This window comes from Mustela putorius, unplaced genomic scaffold (assembly GCF_011764305.1).
Source record: "Mustela putorius furo isolate JIRA1106 unplaced genomic scaffold, ASM1176430v1.1 tig00003834_pilon_pilon_pilon, whole genome shotgun sequence".
Classification (NCBI taxonomy): Eukaryota; Metazoa; Chordata; class Mammalia; order Carnivora; family Mustelidae; genus Mustela; species Mustela putorius.
Window position 1 is genome coordinate 110,767,900 of NW_025421987.1, and position 14,576 is coordinate 110,782,475.

Sequence of the window (14,576 nt, forward strand, 5' to 3'; positions counted from 1 at the left end):
GAACTGTGAGAAATAAGTTTCCGATGTTTAAGCCACCCAGCCTGTGGTATTTTGCCATGGCAGCCCAAGCTGATTAGTACATGATCTCCCGAAGGCCCCACATGAGACAATCTCAATATCCAGCAGCTCTAGAATTCAATGCAGTGCCCACTTCTGCTCTGAGCCTGGGCCAGAGTCAGAGGTCTGGGGAATAGAACCATGAAGCCCAAGGAAGATCTCACAAAACCACAATTTCCTCACAATCTATATGGAAAAAAATTTCATCTGGGATGAACCTAGACCCTTCGCTTCATATGTGCATTGATGACCTCGGCTTTAGTTGTTGAGTCACCAGGTTTCAAAAGGACAAGAGTCATTGTAATTGATGACAAAGGATTGGTCCCAGGAGAACTCACTGCTTCCTCCCTATCAACAGCTACGTCACAAAATAGAACACAGAATATAATGCAATAAGCAAGTTTCACACACGGTTTCCCGTAAGTGGTTTAACCAAAATATCTTTATTTTTACTTTGAGTGACAAGGATTAAATATTACATGAAAAATCTCCAGACCCTGTTCTCTAGTGATAAACAAGAATTCAAATTTCAACTCATTCCTGAATTAGATTCTACTCACTGCTCACACTGAGTTTTCTTTTGCTAGAGCCGAAAACAAAATTTTAAGTAATGTTACAGGTCAAGTTAAGTTTTTTCTTCATTCAGTTCTCGGTCCCTTACAAACTCGCAGGAAAGTTTCAGTTACTCTTTTAGCTACTAGAATGCAGTCCTTCTCAAGTCACAGATCATCTGACCCAAGTCCTCGCTGGTAGGAAAAATTTCAGAGGGTTAGGAATCCTACCTATGAGATCAGAGACTGAGCTACTTAATTGCTGTGTTGTGTGGCGCCGTTTCAGGGAAGGTAAACTTGTTTTCATGGGCTATGAGAACAGATGCAGCCAGAACGAGATTCTGCCCTAGGGGAGTGTTGGGACACACCGCACCTCACACTCTCCCTGGGTTTCGAACCGGTTAGCATTGCCCCCGCAGCTGCCGTACCAGAACTGTTGGCAGGACTGCTTCTCCTTGTCGTAGTACCATTTCAGGGTGTAATCCTGGCACTCCCCTGCCATTGGGTCCATGGAACAAGGATCTGCAGCAAAACAAAGGCAGGGAGAGCTGAATGTCCTGCAGGAGCATGACCGCAAAGGAAAGATGGTTTGGAGACAGAGCTTGGGAATGAATCCCAGCCTCACCATTGACTGGCTCTGTGAGCCTGAGCTTGTCCTGAACTTATTCTCTCTGAGCCCCAGTTTCTTCACCCATAAAAGCAGTGGGAAAACCCACATCACAAGTTCGTCATAAGGTGGCATGGAACATACATGAAAAGCATAATACAGTTACAGGCTTATTTTGCTTGGTACTCACCATATGGAAGATACATGAGATAATGTGTAAATGAGTGAACGAATGAATGAATGAAGCTTTCTGATGTCAAGAACTCCTCGCTTGCCTGTTATGCTCATTTCCCTCTTTTTTCAAATTGTATCAATCCCTTGACTTATCCTAAACCCATCCAGCCTTCTAGCGACCTAGCAAAATATCCAGCTTATTACATGTATTTCTTACTATAGTACCCTGACACTTGCCCGAGAAGTTAAGATGTATCTATTATAAGAAAAACATGATGTTCCTGAAAAATGAAAAATAGCATTTATAATTAACAAGTTACAACAGAACAAAATCTGAGATGCCCTGAATTTTACATCAGACATTAATTTCCCTGTGTATGTAACTTCTGTCTTCCAGGGAGAACAGATTTCCTTGGATACACTTGATGTCACAGAAAAATACTTGTCTTAGCTCAGCAGCCATATAGCATAGAATAATGGTATCCTTCAGATAGGATTTCCCCCTGGGCCTTCTAAGCACCACCAAATAAAAATGATAAGATCTTCAGAAAGCGAGAGGCTAATATTCATTGTCAGCTCCTTGGAAGACAACTCCCATTGCTATAACAAGCCCAGACCAGTTTTCTTGAAGGAGTGACCACATGTGCTGGGCCCAAGGGAATGAGATACACTCTCAGTGAGGTAAAGAGCTGCTCGTGGGAATTGTCCAGGAGAAGAAACCAGAGCAAATGCTTCTCCAAAACTTGTCAGAGTTAATAGGAAAATACTCCAGGGACGCCTGGGTGGCTCAGTTGGTTAAGCAGCTGCCTTCGGCTCAGGTCATGATCCCAGCGTCCTGGGATCGAGTCCCACATCCGGCTCCTTGCTCTGCAGGGAGCCTACTTCTCCCTCTGACTCTGCCTTCCACTCTGTCTGCCTATGCTCGCTCTCGCTCGCTCTCTCTCTGACAAATAAATAAATTAAATCTTTAAAAAAATAATAATAAAATAAAATGTTTAAAAAAAAAATTAGGAAAATACTCCAAAGGTGAACTTTTGGCATATTCTGTGGAGTCATTAAACAGATCTGGGGCTCAGCATTCAGCACTCTCTACCATGACAAACTAATTTAAACTGACAGCCAAGGACTTGTTCAAACAGATAATTCACAAAGCAGAAATAAACTACTGGGACTTCATCAAAATAAAAAACCTTCTGCTCAGTGAAGGAAACAATCAACAAAACTAAAAGACAACCTACAGAATGGAAGAAGATATTTATTTGCAAATGACATATCTGGTAAAGTGTTAGTATCCAGAATCTACAAAGAACTTATCAAACTCAATACCCCAAAAATAAATATTCCAGGTAAGAAATGGACAGAAGACATGAATAGACATTTCTCCAAATAAGACAAACAGCTGGGGGCGCCTGGGTGGCTCAGTGGGTTAAAGCCTCTGCCTTCAGCTCAGGTCATGATCTCAGGGTCCTGGGATCAAGCACCACATCAGGCTCTCTGCTCAGTGGGGAGCCTGCTTCCTCCTTTCTCTCTGCCTGCCTCTCTGCCTACTTGTGATCTCTGTCTGTCAAATAAATAAATAAATAAATAAATAAATAAGACATACAGCTGACCAACAGACACATGAAAAGATGCTCAACATCACTCATCATCAGGGAAACGCAAATCAAAACTACAATGAGATATCACCTCACACCTGTCAGAATGGCTAGAATTAACAACACCAGAAACAACAGATGATGAGGAGGATATGGAGAAGGAGGAACTCTCTTGCACTATTGGTGGAAATGCAAGCTGTGCAGCCACTCTGGAAAACAGCATGGAGGTTCCTCAAAAAGTTAAAAATAGAGCTATCCTGTGACCCAGCAATTGCACTACTAGGTATTTATCCAAAGGATACAAACATAGTGATTCTAAGAGGCACCTGCATCCCAATGTTTATAGCAGAAATATATACAATAGCCAAACTAGGAAAGAACCCAGATGTACATCGATAGATGAATAGATAATGAAGATGTGAAATGAATATATATGTGTGTGTGTGTATAGATATAGATATAGATATATCTATATCTATATCTCAAAAAGAATGAAATCTTGCCACTCACAACAATGTGAATGGAACTAGAGGATACTGCACTAAGCAAAATAAGTCAGGCAGAGAAAGAAAAATACCATATGATTTCACTCATATGTGGAATTTAATAAACAAAACAGATGAACATGGGGAAGGGAATGAAAAATAAGATGAGACAGAGAGGGAGACAAACCACAGCAGACTCCTAACTATAGGAAAAAAAAACTGAGGGTTGCTGGAGGAGAGCGTAGGTGGCAGGATGGTAATGGGCATTAAGGAGGGCACTTGAAGGAAGGAGCATTGGGTGTTAGATGCAACTGATGAATCACTAAATGCTACCTCCAAAACTAATAATAGAGTATATATTAATAAAATTGAATTAAAATTTTTTAAAGTCTTTTAAAAAGTAAAATAAAAACAAATGCTTAATGTCCACTGAAAATTTAAAATGTGTCTATTGCAACTAAGGAACTGATTTATTTAAATTTAAATAGCCAATGTGGCTAGTGGGTGGTCAGTACAGCTATAGGTGAGTAAATCCTGATGCTTTCTCTCTGAGGTATTCTTTGTAAGACTCCAAGCCTCTGAGTCTTCAGTTTTATCTTATCAGTAGGATATGACATTGGGCAATATATGTCACCCAAGCAATTATTGCCAGCCCCCAATTTTACATTTGCATTATTTTTATCATGAACATTAATTTTTACCTTCTTAGAAAGATTCTACAGCAGTGTTACTCAAGAGGTCCATGAAATCAAGGAATGAAGGAAAAAAAGGAGGAAAGATGAGTGTTGGATAGGACTGGGTGTTTCTCCTGGTATATATGTCTTATAGTGTAGTCATGGAGGAAAAACAAAAACAAAAACAAAAAAACAGATCTGTGTGCTTTGGAGAGATCACTGGAATTGAAAATATGTCAAGATTGGCCTGGTTGTGGGAAAGAAAGGACATTCACTTAATTCTTCACAAGTAAGTACAATAAAAGATTGCCAGTGTTACAGCAGAATTTGACTGAAGATACAGGGGCACAAAGGAGGCCATGAAAATTTAACACTCCCTGGGGTCAGAACAGATTCTAAGTGGAGGTGAACTTGAGTAGTGAAAGGTGAATAGAGGTAGTCCAGGTGGCCACCATGGAGAGGAGGCAGACGGGCAGGTGAGGGTGAGCACCTCTATGGCGACAGGAAATAAATAACAGGGCATAAAGGGACAAATACTGCGCAAGGTGTCTGCAGGGGAGTGGTGGCCAGAGAGGCCCCAGAAGACCACGGCAAGGGTCTGATTGAGGGACCTGTTTGCCTTTCCCAGGCAGAGAGACGCTATCTTCTAAACAATGGGGAACTATAGAAGAAGAGAAATGGCAGTCACACATGTGTAGGCAAATAAGAAAAATTAATTTGGTGCCCAGACAGCAGTTGGAAACAGGACAAATTGGAAGAAATGAGATGATAGAGAGAGTTCCGCCATTACCCTAGAAGTGAGAGCCAAAGTGTTGGAAAAAAGATGTGGGAAAGGGGGATGGACTTGAGGGATGCTGAGGAGAACCACACCAAGGTCTGGTCACCAGCTAGAGCGGGCAGGCCAGGAAAGGAGAATGACCAGCATGATGTTTGGGTTTTGGCTTTCCATTCCTGGGCTGATGGTGGTGCCTTCCAGGAAAAGAATAGATGCGGAAAAGGTTTAAATGGTAAAGACAAGTGGAGCTCATTTAACTGAGTTTGTTTGAGATAACTGAGGACATGTACCACAGCCCGATCTGGACGGTAGGTGAATACACTGGTCTGCAGCTCAAGAGAGTAAAGAGGGTAGAAGATATGGATTTGGAGTCATCAGTCACAGGGGAAAGCCAAAGTCCTGGCAGAAAAGTTCACCCCTTGTGTGTGTGTGTGCAGAGTGCTTGGGGGCTCACCGCAGGCCCTGGGGGGAAAGATGGCAGGTTGAGCCTGAAATTAACAAAGCCTAAAAGTCTGTACCTCTCATTTGCATAAGCTTCCTCTAAAGAAATACCCACTCTGTCCTTAATTTTAGTATCTTTTTTTTCCTATTCTTAAAGACTGGCTTATATGTAAACATTGTATCAACATCAGATTCCATAAAACCCGGATCCCCCTGTGAGGATGGACCTGGAAAGAGGAGCCCACAAGAATGGACAAGTGAGAAGTGGGAAGACCAAGATAAGAATGCTGTTTCTGAAGCCTGGAGAGGAAAAGGTCTGAAGAGAAAGGTAGTGGGTAAAGCCCCAAGGAGGCTTTAAGTCAGGTCTTCAAGGTCTGAAGGGGCCCTTTGATCTTTCTTGACAGCTCGAAGCACACTTGAAGACAAGGGCTGGCTGTTCTTTCTGAAGAGGACTAGAAACGAGGGTGTGCAGCCAGCCCTCTAGGAGGTCACAGGAGGCTTTACCTGGCCACCTTTATTTCTTTTGAAATCAAAAAATATAAAATAAAATAAGGACATCTGCTAGAGAAAGAGACATGGCAGAAGGAACCTGAAGAAGTTGTGAAGGTTTAGAGGGCCCTTGGAAGGCAACAGGAGAGGAACTGGCCAGAGCCAAGTTACTGACTGTGGGAAATTAGGTGGAACTTCCAGCCTCAGTGTTTGACTCTGAATAGGACTGGATGAGATAACTGGTAAGCTCTCCTCCATCTCCTTCACTTTGAATTTGTGGGAGAGGGTGCTTAGAGCAGTAGTTCTCACACTTGGTTGCTCAGTGGACTCACTGGGTAAGTTCCACACGCAGAGATTCTGACTGAAAGTGTCTCCATAATAATATTCCCTGAAATAACTGCCGTTCAGTTCTAGTTTTACAGTCAGACGAGAGTCAGCCTTCATATGTTTTCTTAAATTAATGGCTTTAGTTACGTACATGAATTTGTGCATTTGAAAGGCAATTACCTACAAAGCCAAAATTTTTACTCTAACACTGTGCACAGGAATTTTTTTTTTTAATGAAGACAATCTAAGGAGCAAGAAATAGTTTGGTTTTTACCATAGGTAGTGCCTGAATTTCCTTCTTTTCTGGTTTGCTTTTGTCTTGTAGATCTTTCTTGTCCATTTCTTTCAGCACCATATCCATTCTTTTCATGACTATCAAGTGCTACTTGCCAAGTTACAGATTTCATTGTGGCTTTTCTATTCTCCTTTAACAAAACATCTGTCCCTTCAAGTGCTTCCAGATCATCTGCAAAGCCAGATCTGCCAAACTGGGGCTTGGGCAACCTGCACAGAAACAATTCTGTCTCAAATTGCAAAACAATCACAAAAACTGGGAGGTTCCGTCCCCAGCTGGTACGAGTGGGCTCAAGAAACTTCAGGTTTGAGCATTTCCTGACGACTGTGGTGTGAGATTGGCTAGTTTCTTAGGTTTGCAGAGATGTTTGTATAGAAATCAGAATAATATGGTTGGCATTATTAATTTTGCCTCTGAGACATGGGATTAAAGGCTGGGAGGATGTAGTAGAATGGGAAATTGCTATTTCTTTGCTTTTAAATACTGATGTGGCCTTTAAGTTTGTTATATTGGTCCTATATTATTCTTAACATTAAAAAATAATAACTTAAAAAAAAAACAGATCAAAGTTGTCAAACAAAGGAGCATCCTAGCCCAATGGTTTGGGTGAAGTCAAGGACTTGGCATTGCCTGTTACCTTTTTTTTAGGGAAAGAGGCTCTTGCATGGGGACAAAGCTGTGGGATAACCTCAGCTCTGCCTTCAGCCTACCTCCTGATAGATCTAAATGGTTTCAGCAGAGTGTCCCCTCGGTTCGGGCCTCCACATTTTCCAATGAGCTCAGGGGATGGGTATTGGTTTATCCCATCTAAAAATAAAATAAAATAAGTAAATCAAATCAAATCAAGCACAAAATAATATAAAACTTTAAAATAAACATACAGTAAAATAATGTATAAAAACAAAATATTATCCATTAAGACATAAAATTTAAAAGACAAGAGGACAAAGCATAAAATAAAATATACAATAAAATAAAATAAAAAAACAAACAAAAATCAAACAAAACATACAGACCAAAAAAATCTGTAAACATAAAATGAAAAAAGTATATAAATTCAAATAAATCATAGAACAAACACCAAAATAAAGGCAAAGAAAATAAAAATCCAACAAAATAAAAACATGAAATTCATCCTATCACATAAATACTATAAAATAAAATCAGAACATAAAAGAGTATACTAAAACATAAAATTAAACCTAACATAATGAAACATTTAAAAATTAAGTAAAATGAAATTGGAACAGACTGGGAACGTGATTCCCCCAGCCTGCTTCTCCCTCAGAGTCACTAAGCCACCAGCCATCTATTAGAATTCTGTCCTCCACTTCCTACAAAGGTAAGGAATCAGAATCCACATTTTAACAAGATCCCTGAAAGATACATGTGCACATTAAAATTTGAGAAGCACTGTTATATGCCACTGGATTCTGTAATCCATATTCCTAAATATAAGAATAATAAAAATTATTCTTTGTATTTGCACAACACTGGTGCTTTCAAAGTCCATTCACATGTATACTGGAATGCAGACTTCACAAATAAGGACAAGACTGTAATTCTCATTTTGGTAAAAGGGAAAATCAAGAGGTTAAAGTAGAAATCTGAGGCCTCTCACACAACAAACGAGAGGGCCCAGATAAGAAACCAGCACTAGGCTCCTCATAGTGTGGAGACCATGATAGCTCAGGGTTTTCAGGAAATGCCGTGGGGGTGCTCTCTGGGACTCCCCAGAGGACACACTCAGCAAGGGTGAAAGTTCAGTGGGCACCTATTTGCCCAAATACCTGGCTCTACTAAGTTCCTCTCCCAACCCTATCCAGGGCATCCTCAGTGCTTACTTTTTAGAATGTTCAGGAAGGCCCTCGTGAATCCTTGGGCATAAGCTACTTCCTGGTCTGAGATTCCCTCCAGACGCAGCAGGTGCTGCTCAGTGGGGAGGCTGGCCACACCCTCCAGCTCTGCCAGCTCTTGAGTACTCACGCCCGGGCCCAAAGCCAGCACAAACAGAGTGATGCCCTCGCACTTGGCCTTCAGGGACAGAGTTCTTAGCTTTTCCTGGTCCCAGCTGCTGGTCTCGCTGGCCACGATGGCGAAGAGGACCCGCACCGGCCTGGGCAGAGGGGCTGCCAGGAGCACCTTCTCCAGCGTCCACTCCAGGGCGTGTCCCAGGGCAGGAGGTCCCTGCAGAGTGCGCTGGAAAGCCTCCCGGATGTACTTCCGCATCCGTATCTTTTGGCCGTAGGAGGTTAAGTGGAAGCCCTCCAGCACAGGGGGGTTCCCTGCACCTGGCCAGAAGTCTGGAGTCGTGTGCATCACCAGGGCAGCACGCGCCCCACGGGGGGACATGCTGGGCTGTGCCGCCACCTCCAGGTCATTGAGCACAGCATCCACTAGACTCAGGGCAGTGCGGTACACATCAGCACCAACGCCATAGGAGCTGTCTACCACGAATGCCATGTCCATGTCCGCTGTGAGGGGTCCTGGCACGCTCTGTTCACACTCTGGGTCTGGTCTGCACTTGTCTGGGGAGGAAGAGCCAGGAGAGGTTGGGGTTACCACGCATCCCTTTCCATTCCACGCAGACACATTCCCAGACCCTCGGTAAGAGCACATGCTGCTGAGTGGGACCTGCATTGTGTTAACAAGGTGAGCTGATGGGCATGGTAAGTAATCATGCCCATTTTTTCAGAAGAATGAATTCAGACAATCTAGCCCTACCATTAATGTTTTTAACCACTAGGCTATGGTTTTCTAATCTCTGGGTTCACAGACACCCACATGATTGATCCTGGCTCTCCTACTGGGTATGTGACCTTGGGCAAATTATTCAGCCCTCCCCATGCCTGTTTCCTCATCTGTCAGTTGGATATAATGATGATAATAATATGTACCTTATGAGGTTGTCTGAGAGGTTTAAATAAAAAATGAGTCAATACAAATAAGCACTCAGTAAATACCAGCCAGGCTTATCCTTCTATAGGAGAAGGAACCAAGACCCAGGGAGACCACGTGTCAAAAGATTTGGTGGGTGTGAAAGGAGCTCATCAACTGTAACATACACTATAAACAGCAGTCACTGTATTTGACTTGACCAACTTCTCAGGGCAAATCTCCCATGGCAGTGTTAGGTCTAAGTGTGGACCAGTAGAGGGAACAATTAAATCCCCTTTCAGTTTCACCTATAGGACTCCCTCTGGCCCTGGGTGCCAGGGGTGTGGATGAGAGTGCTTTGCACTTGGGCAGGCAAGGGCTTCAGCACAAAGTTCTCTCTGGCACAGATGAATATGAGTGCAGGTATAGTGATGGAAGCCAGAGACACAGACACATCAAATGACTTGCCAATATTCCACTGATGGTCAATAGCTGTTCCAGGCTGAGCATACAGGATTCTGGACAATTAGTTCAGAGGTCTGCCTTGCACAGTAAGGGCCCACTAAATGAGGAACACAAGCCCAGCCATCAACAGGAGCCTGGCTGGACAGATAAATAAGCAGAGCAGACCAGGGATGAGACTACAGGGACAAAAGGGACTGTGGGGCCCTCTAAGACACTTGCCCATCAAAATAGGTCAAGTACAACTCAGTTCAGGCTGACTATGGCCACAAAGGAATACAGTGTCTGTGATTCTCAAGATGATTCCTAAGAAAAACTGGAAATCTGGACTTTATAGGAATTCCCAGATTCTAAGACTGCACATATTCAAGTGAAAATACATCTGTAGGGCCCATCTAGCCTATGGCCACCAGTGAATTCATCCTGCTCTAAAGACATCAGTCTGATCAGAAATGCTGAGTGCGTTTACCATAGCAGAGAGTACAGTGGGCCATGTGCTCCACGTCCTGGTGCCTCTCGGTCTCCCAGACGAACAGCTGAAATCTGTTGGTTCCATCCATCTAATCCAAACACATACACAAGATTATCAGTAGTGGCATTAAATTTCAGGTCACGTTTTTCATGCTTTTTCCAATTCATATGAGAAAGACATTCGTTTGATAGTTTTAGAGAATACATGTATTTATATACAGATAAATAATTTGGTATTACCTATTACAGTTATTTATTGTCACTTAGTTCTCTAGTTCTAACCTGAACATTAGACTGTGTGGGGACATGTGGGTCTTCAGACTCCCGATGTGTATAAAACTCAACCAGTGTTGTGTTGTGTTGTGTTGGAATGAAGGTCAGGGAATTGAAGATTCAATCATTTATAAATTCCATAAATGTTTAGTGATTATCCACAGTATGCAAGATGCAATATGGTGGGAGCTTTAAAGAGGCAGACCCTTTGAGGAGGTGGTCATATAGGTCATACACCATTAGAATGGAAAGAGGTAGATACCATAAGGGAGGCCTCTCTAGCATATTCCTGGTGTTCAGGGCTGGTACATCCCAAAGCCAGAAGGCAAGAGGGAGGAGGACTCAGGGAAGGCTTTGTAGGGATGGAAAATCTATTTACCTCCTTCCTTCAACCTTTCCAATTATGATTAATGTAATAACTGATATCAAAACTTAAAAGCAAACAATGATAACAATAAATCCAACAGATTCATGTGACAACCAGGTAATCAACAAACCCATTCCCTCTTCTTCCTAGGGCCACAACAGATGATGTTTTCCATTGTCCTTGTAGTTAACTGGGACCATGAATGGGGTCTAGCCAATGCCAGGTGGGTGGAGGGATCCCATTTCCAGATCATGTATGATACTCTGTGTGTGCACATCTGTCAGCCAAATATGAAGGACTCAGAGAAAGATTTACAGGCCCTTCTGTATGAGGGAGTCTTTGGTAGAAGCCCAGGTCCTGAAATGGCTGCATAGAAAAAAACGCTTGTCCATTCCACACCCACATCCAAGGACCCACATTCCCTTGTGACAGATGAGGAAAGAATACCTGATTATGTTAAGCCACTGAGACTTGGACATGAATGTTTCTGCAGTTAACCTTCCCTGACAGATGCAGATTATTTGCAGACCTTACACCTCATGATGAAATTTGGAATACTGTCAGATTATTTCTGTCCAGGTGTGAGGGGGTATCTAAGATTATTCATGTCCATCACATTGTCTGCTCTCTGTCAAAATGTGAAGGACAGGGCACCACTGGAGGGCAATTCCTCTTCCTTAATCCCTGTGGCCAAGTAGGTTGTAGAGCCACCTCTAGAATCAAGGTGCTAGGGACATGAAGCTGTCATGCTAACCCTCAAGCAGAGAAGACAGGCAAAGGCTACTTTGGGAAAGAATTTTCTGTAACATGCCCTCCTAACAGAGCTCTTCAGTCTTTCTGGTTGGGACTGCAGCATATCCTCAACTTTAGCTCTCAGAGTGAGATTACATGAAAGAAAAACCCATGTGGAGAAAGAAATACAAAAAGTTGAACTTTTGGAGAGAGGAGCAAGATGGTGGAGGAGCAGGAAACTAAATTTCATCTGGCCCCAGGAATTCAGCTAGTTATCAAACCATTCTGAATACCTGCAAACTCAACAGGAGATCAAAGAAAAAATAGCAGCAATTCTAGGAACAGAAAATCGACCACTCTCTGAAAAGTAGGACAGGCAGAGAAGAGAATCTGAGGGAATAGATGGAAAGATAGACCACAGCGGCAGGGCCCAGCTTCTGGCAAGTGACAGCGTGGCAGAGTACAAAATTGAAACTTTTACAAGTCTGCTCTGTGGAGGGAGGTCGCTCCAGTGGCTAAGCAGGGGGTGGAGCACTTGTGGGGACAGTGAGGTCTCAGGACCTGCAGGATCACAAAAAACCTGGGGTGTCTGAGTGTGGCAGAGCTCCCAGGTATCAGATGGGGAAGCTGGCTGCAGAGACAGAGCCAAGGAGTGGGATCTCAGCTCTGGGTTGCCATAAACTGTGATCTGATGCACAGTCAGGCCACTGTTCTCTGAACAGAGATCCCACAAGTGGCAGATCCGGGGAGACCCCCTCCTTCCTCCTCTGGGGGGAGTGGCACAGGAATGCACTACAGGAATCTGGACAGGAATCTGGTGCTGGGCCCTTGCACCGGAGATAGAAATTACCCAGTCTTCTCTGTCACAGACTGGGTAAGCAGAGTGCGGCTTGAGGCCAGGGAGATGGGATTCACTGACTTCTTTTCTTTGAGGGCACATTGAAGAGTGGGACCCCAAGCTCTCGGTTCCTCTGGGGCCAGAGACTGGGTGGCCACCATTATCATTCTCATCCCCCAAAGCTGTACAGAAAGCATTCAGGGAACAAAAGCTACCAAGAGCAAAACCAAGCAGATTACTTAGACTGGGCCCTGGCAAGTCCCATGCAATTCTGACTCAGGGAAAGACATTTGAGAATCACTGCAACAGGTCTCTCCACCAGAAGATCAGCAAGAACATCCAGCCAAGACCGAGTTTACCGATCATCGAGAACTGCAAAACTCCAGTGCTAGGGGAACACAGCACATAGAATTCACAGCTTTTTCCCCATGATTCTTTAGTTTTTCAAAGCTAAATTTTTAAAATTGTCTTTATTGTTTCTTTTTATACTTTTTTTAAAAAATTTTTCTTTTCTTTTCCAACCAACATCTTATCAATTCCATTTTTAAATTTTTTTTATTTATTTTTTAATTTGTTTGACACACAGAGAGAGCACAAGTAGGCAGAGAGGCAGGCAGAGAGAGAGGGGGAAGCAGGCTCCTCGCCGAGCAGAGAGCCCGATGCGGGACTCGATCCCAGGACCCTGACATCATGACCCGAGCTGAAGGTAGCGGCTTTACCCACTGAGCCACCCAGGCACCCCATCAATTCCGTTTTTAAATACTTTTTTAATTTTTATTTTTATAGTCATATTCTATCCCTCCACTGTAATTTGCCATTATTTTTGTATATATATATGAGTTTTCTTTCAAAATTTTGGGAGACAATTTCATCTAACAAACCAAAATATACCCAAATCTAATGTACATTTTTCCAGGGTTATTGTTACACTATTAGCATTTTGTTCTCATTCATCTATTCTTCTCAGGATAAAATGACAAAATGGAAAATCTCACCTCAAAAAAAAAGCAAGAGGAAGTACTGACTAATCAATACAGACATTAGTAAGATGTTGGAAATAGTGTTCAGAATGATGATTATAAAGATACTAGCTGGGCTTGAAAAAAAGCATAGAAGGTACTAGAGAATCCCTTTCTGGAGAAATAAAATCTTACCAAGTCGAAATCAAAAAGGTTATTAATGAGGTGCAATCAAAAAATGGAGGCTCTAATTGCTATGATAAATGAGGTGGAAGACAGAATTAGTAATATAGAGGACCAAATGATGGAGAATAAAGAAGCTGAGAAAAAGAGAGACAAATAACTACTGGATCATGAGGGGAGAATTTGGAAGATAAGTGATACCATAAAAGGAAAGAACATTAGAATAATTGGGATCCCAGAAGAAGAAGAAAGAGAGAGGGTGTAGAAGGCACACAGGCATAAAGTAAAGTGGAGAACTTCCCTAATTTGGGGAAGAAAACAGGCATCAAAATCCAGGAGGCACAGAGAACTCCCCTCAAAATCAATACAACTAGGTCAACACCCCATTATCTAATAGTAAAATTTACAAATCTCAGAGACAAATAGAAAATCCTGAAAGCAACTCAGGACAAGAGGTCTGTAACCTTCAACAGTAGAAACATTAGATTGGCAGCAGACATATCCACAGAGACCTGGCAGGCCAGAAAGAACTAGCATGATATATTCAGGGCACTAAATGAGGAAAATATGCAGCCAAGAATACTATATACAACTAGGTTGTCACTGAAAATAGAAGGAGATCCTGGATATCAACCTTTTGTCTGTACTATAAAGAACTTCTCAAACTCAACACACACAAAACAGACAATCATATCAAAAAGTGGGCAGAAGATATGAACAGACACTTCTTCAATGAAGACAAACAAATGGCTATCAGACACATGAAAAAAATGTTCATCATCACTAGCCATTAGGGAGATTCAAATTAAAACCACATTGAGATACCACCTTACACCAATTAGAATGGCCAAAATTAGCAATACAGGAAACAATGTGTTTTGGACAGAATGTGGAGAAAGGGGAACCCTCTTACACTGTTGATGGGAATGCAAGTTGGTGCAGCC

General features: G+C 42.5%; 1 protein-coding gene across 2 annotated transcripts in view; it reads right to left on the bottom strand.

Moving 5' to 3' along the window:
• Positions 1-481: 481 nt before the first annotated feature.
• LOC106003286 (collagen alpha-4(VI) chain-like) overlaps positions 482-14,576 on the bottom strand; it is a 118,488-nt gene continuing 104,393 nt past the window's right edge. The window contains exons 33-37 of one of the 2 annotated variants that reach the window (XM_045088927.1): positions 10,279-10,369; positions 8,315-8,998; positions 7,181-7,277; positions 6,450-6,679; positions 482-1,130 (exon numbers count right to left, since the gene is read on the bottom strand). In XM_045088927.1, coding sequence (XP_044944862.1) covers positions 955-1,130; positions 6,450-6,679; positions 7,181-7,277; positions 8,315-8,998; positions 10,279-10,369 — 1,278 coding nt within the window. In that variant the 3' untranslated portion in view covers positions 482-954. The remainder of the gene's footprint in view (positions 1,131-6,449; positions 6,680-7,180; positions 7,278-8,314; positions 8,999-10,278; positions 10,370-14,576) is intronic. The other variant, XM_045088928.1, reaches the window with a different exon arrangement.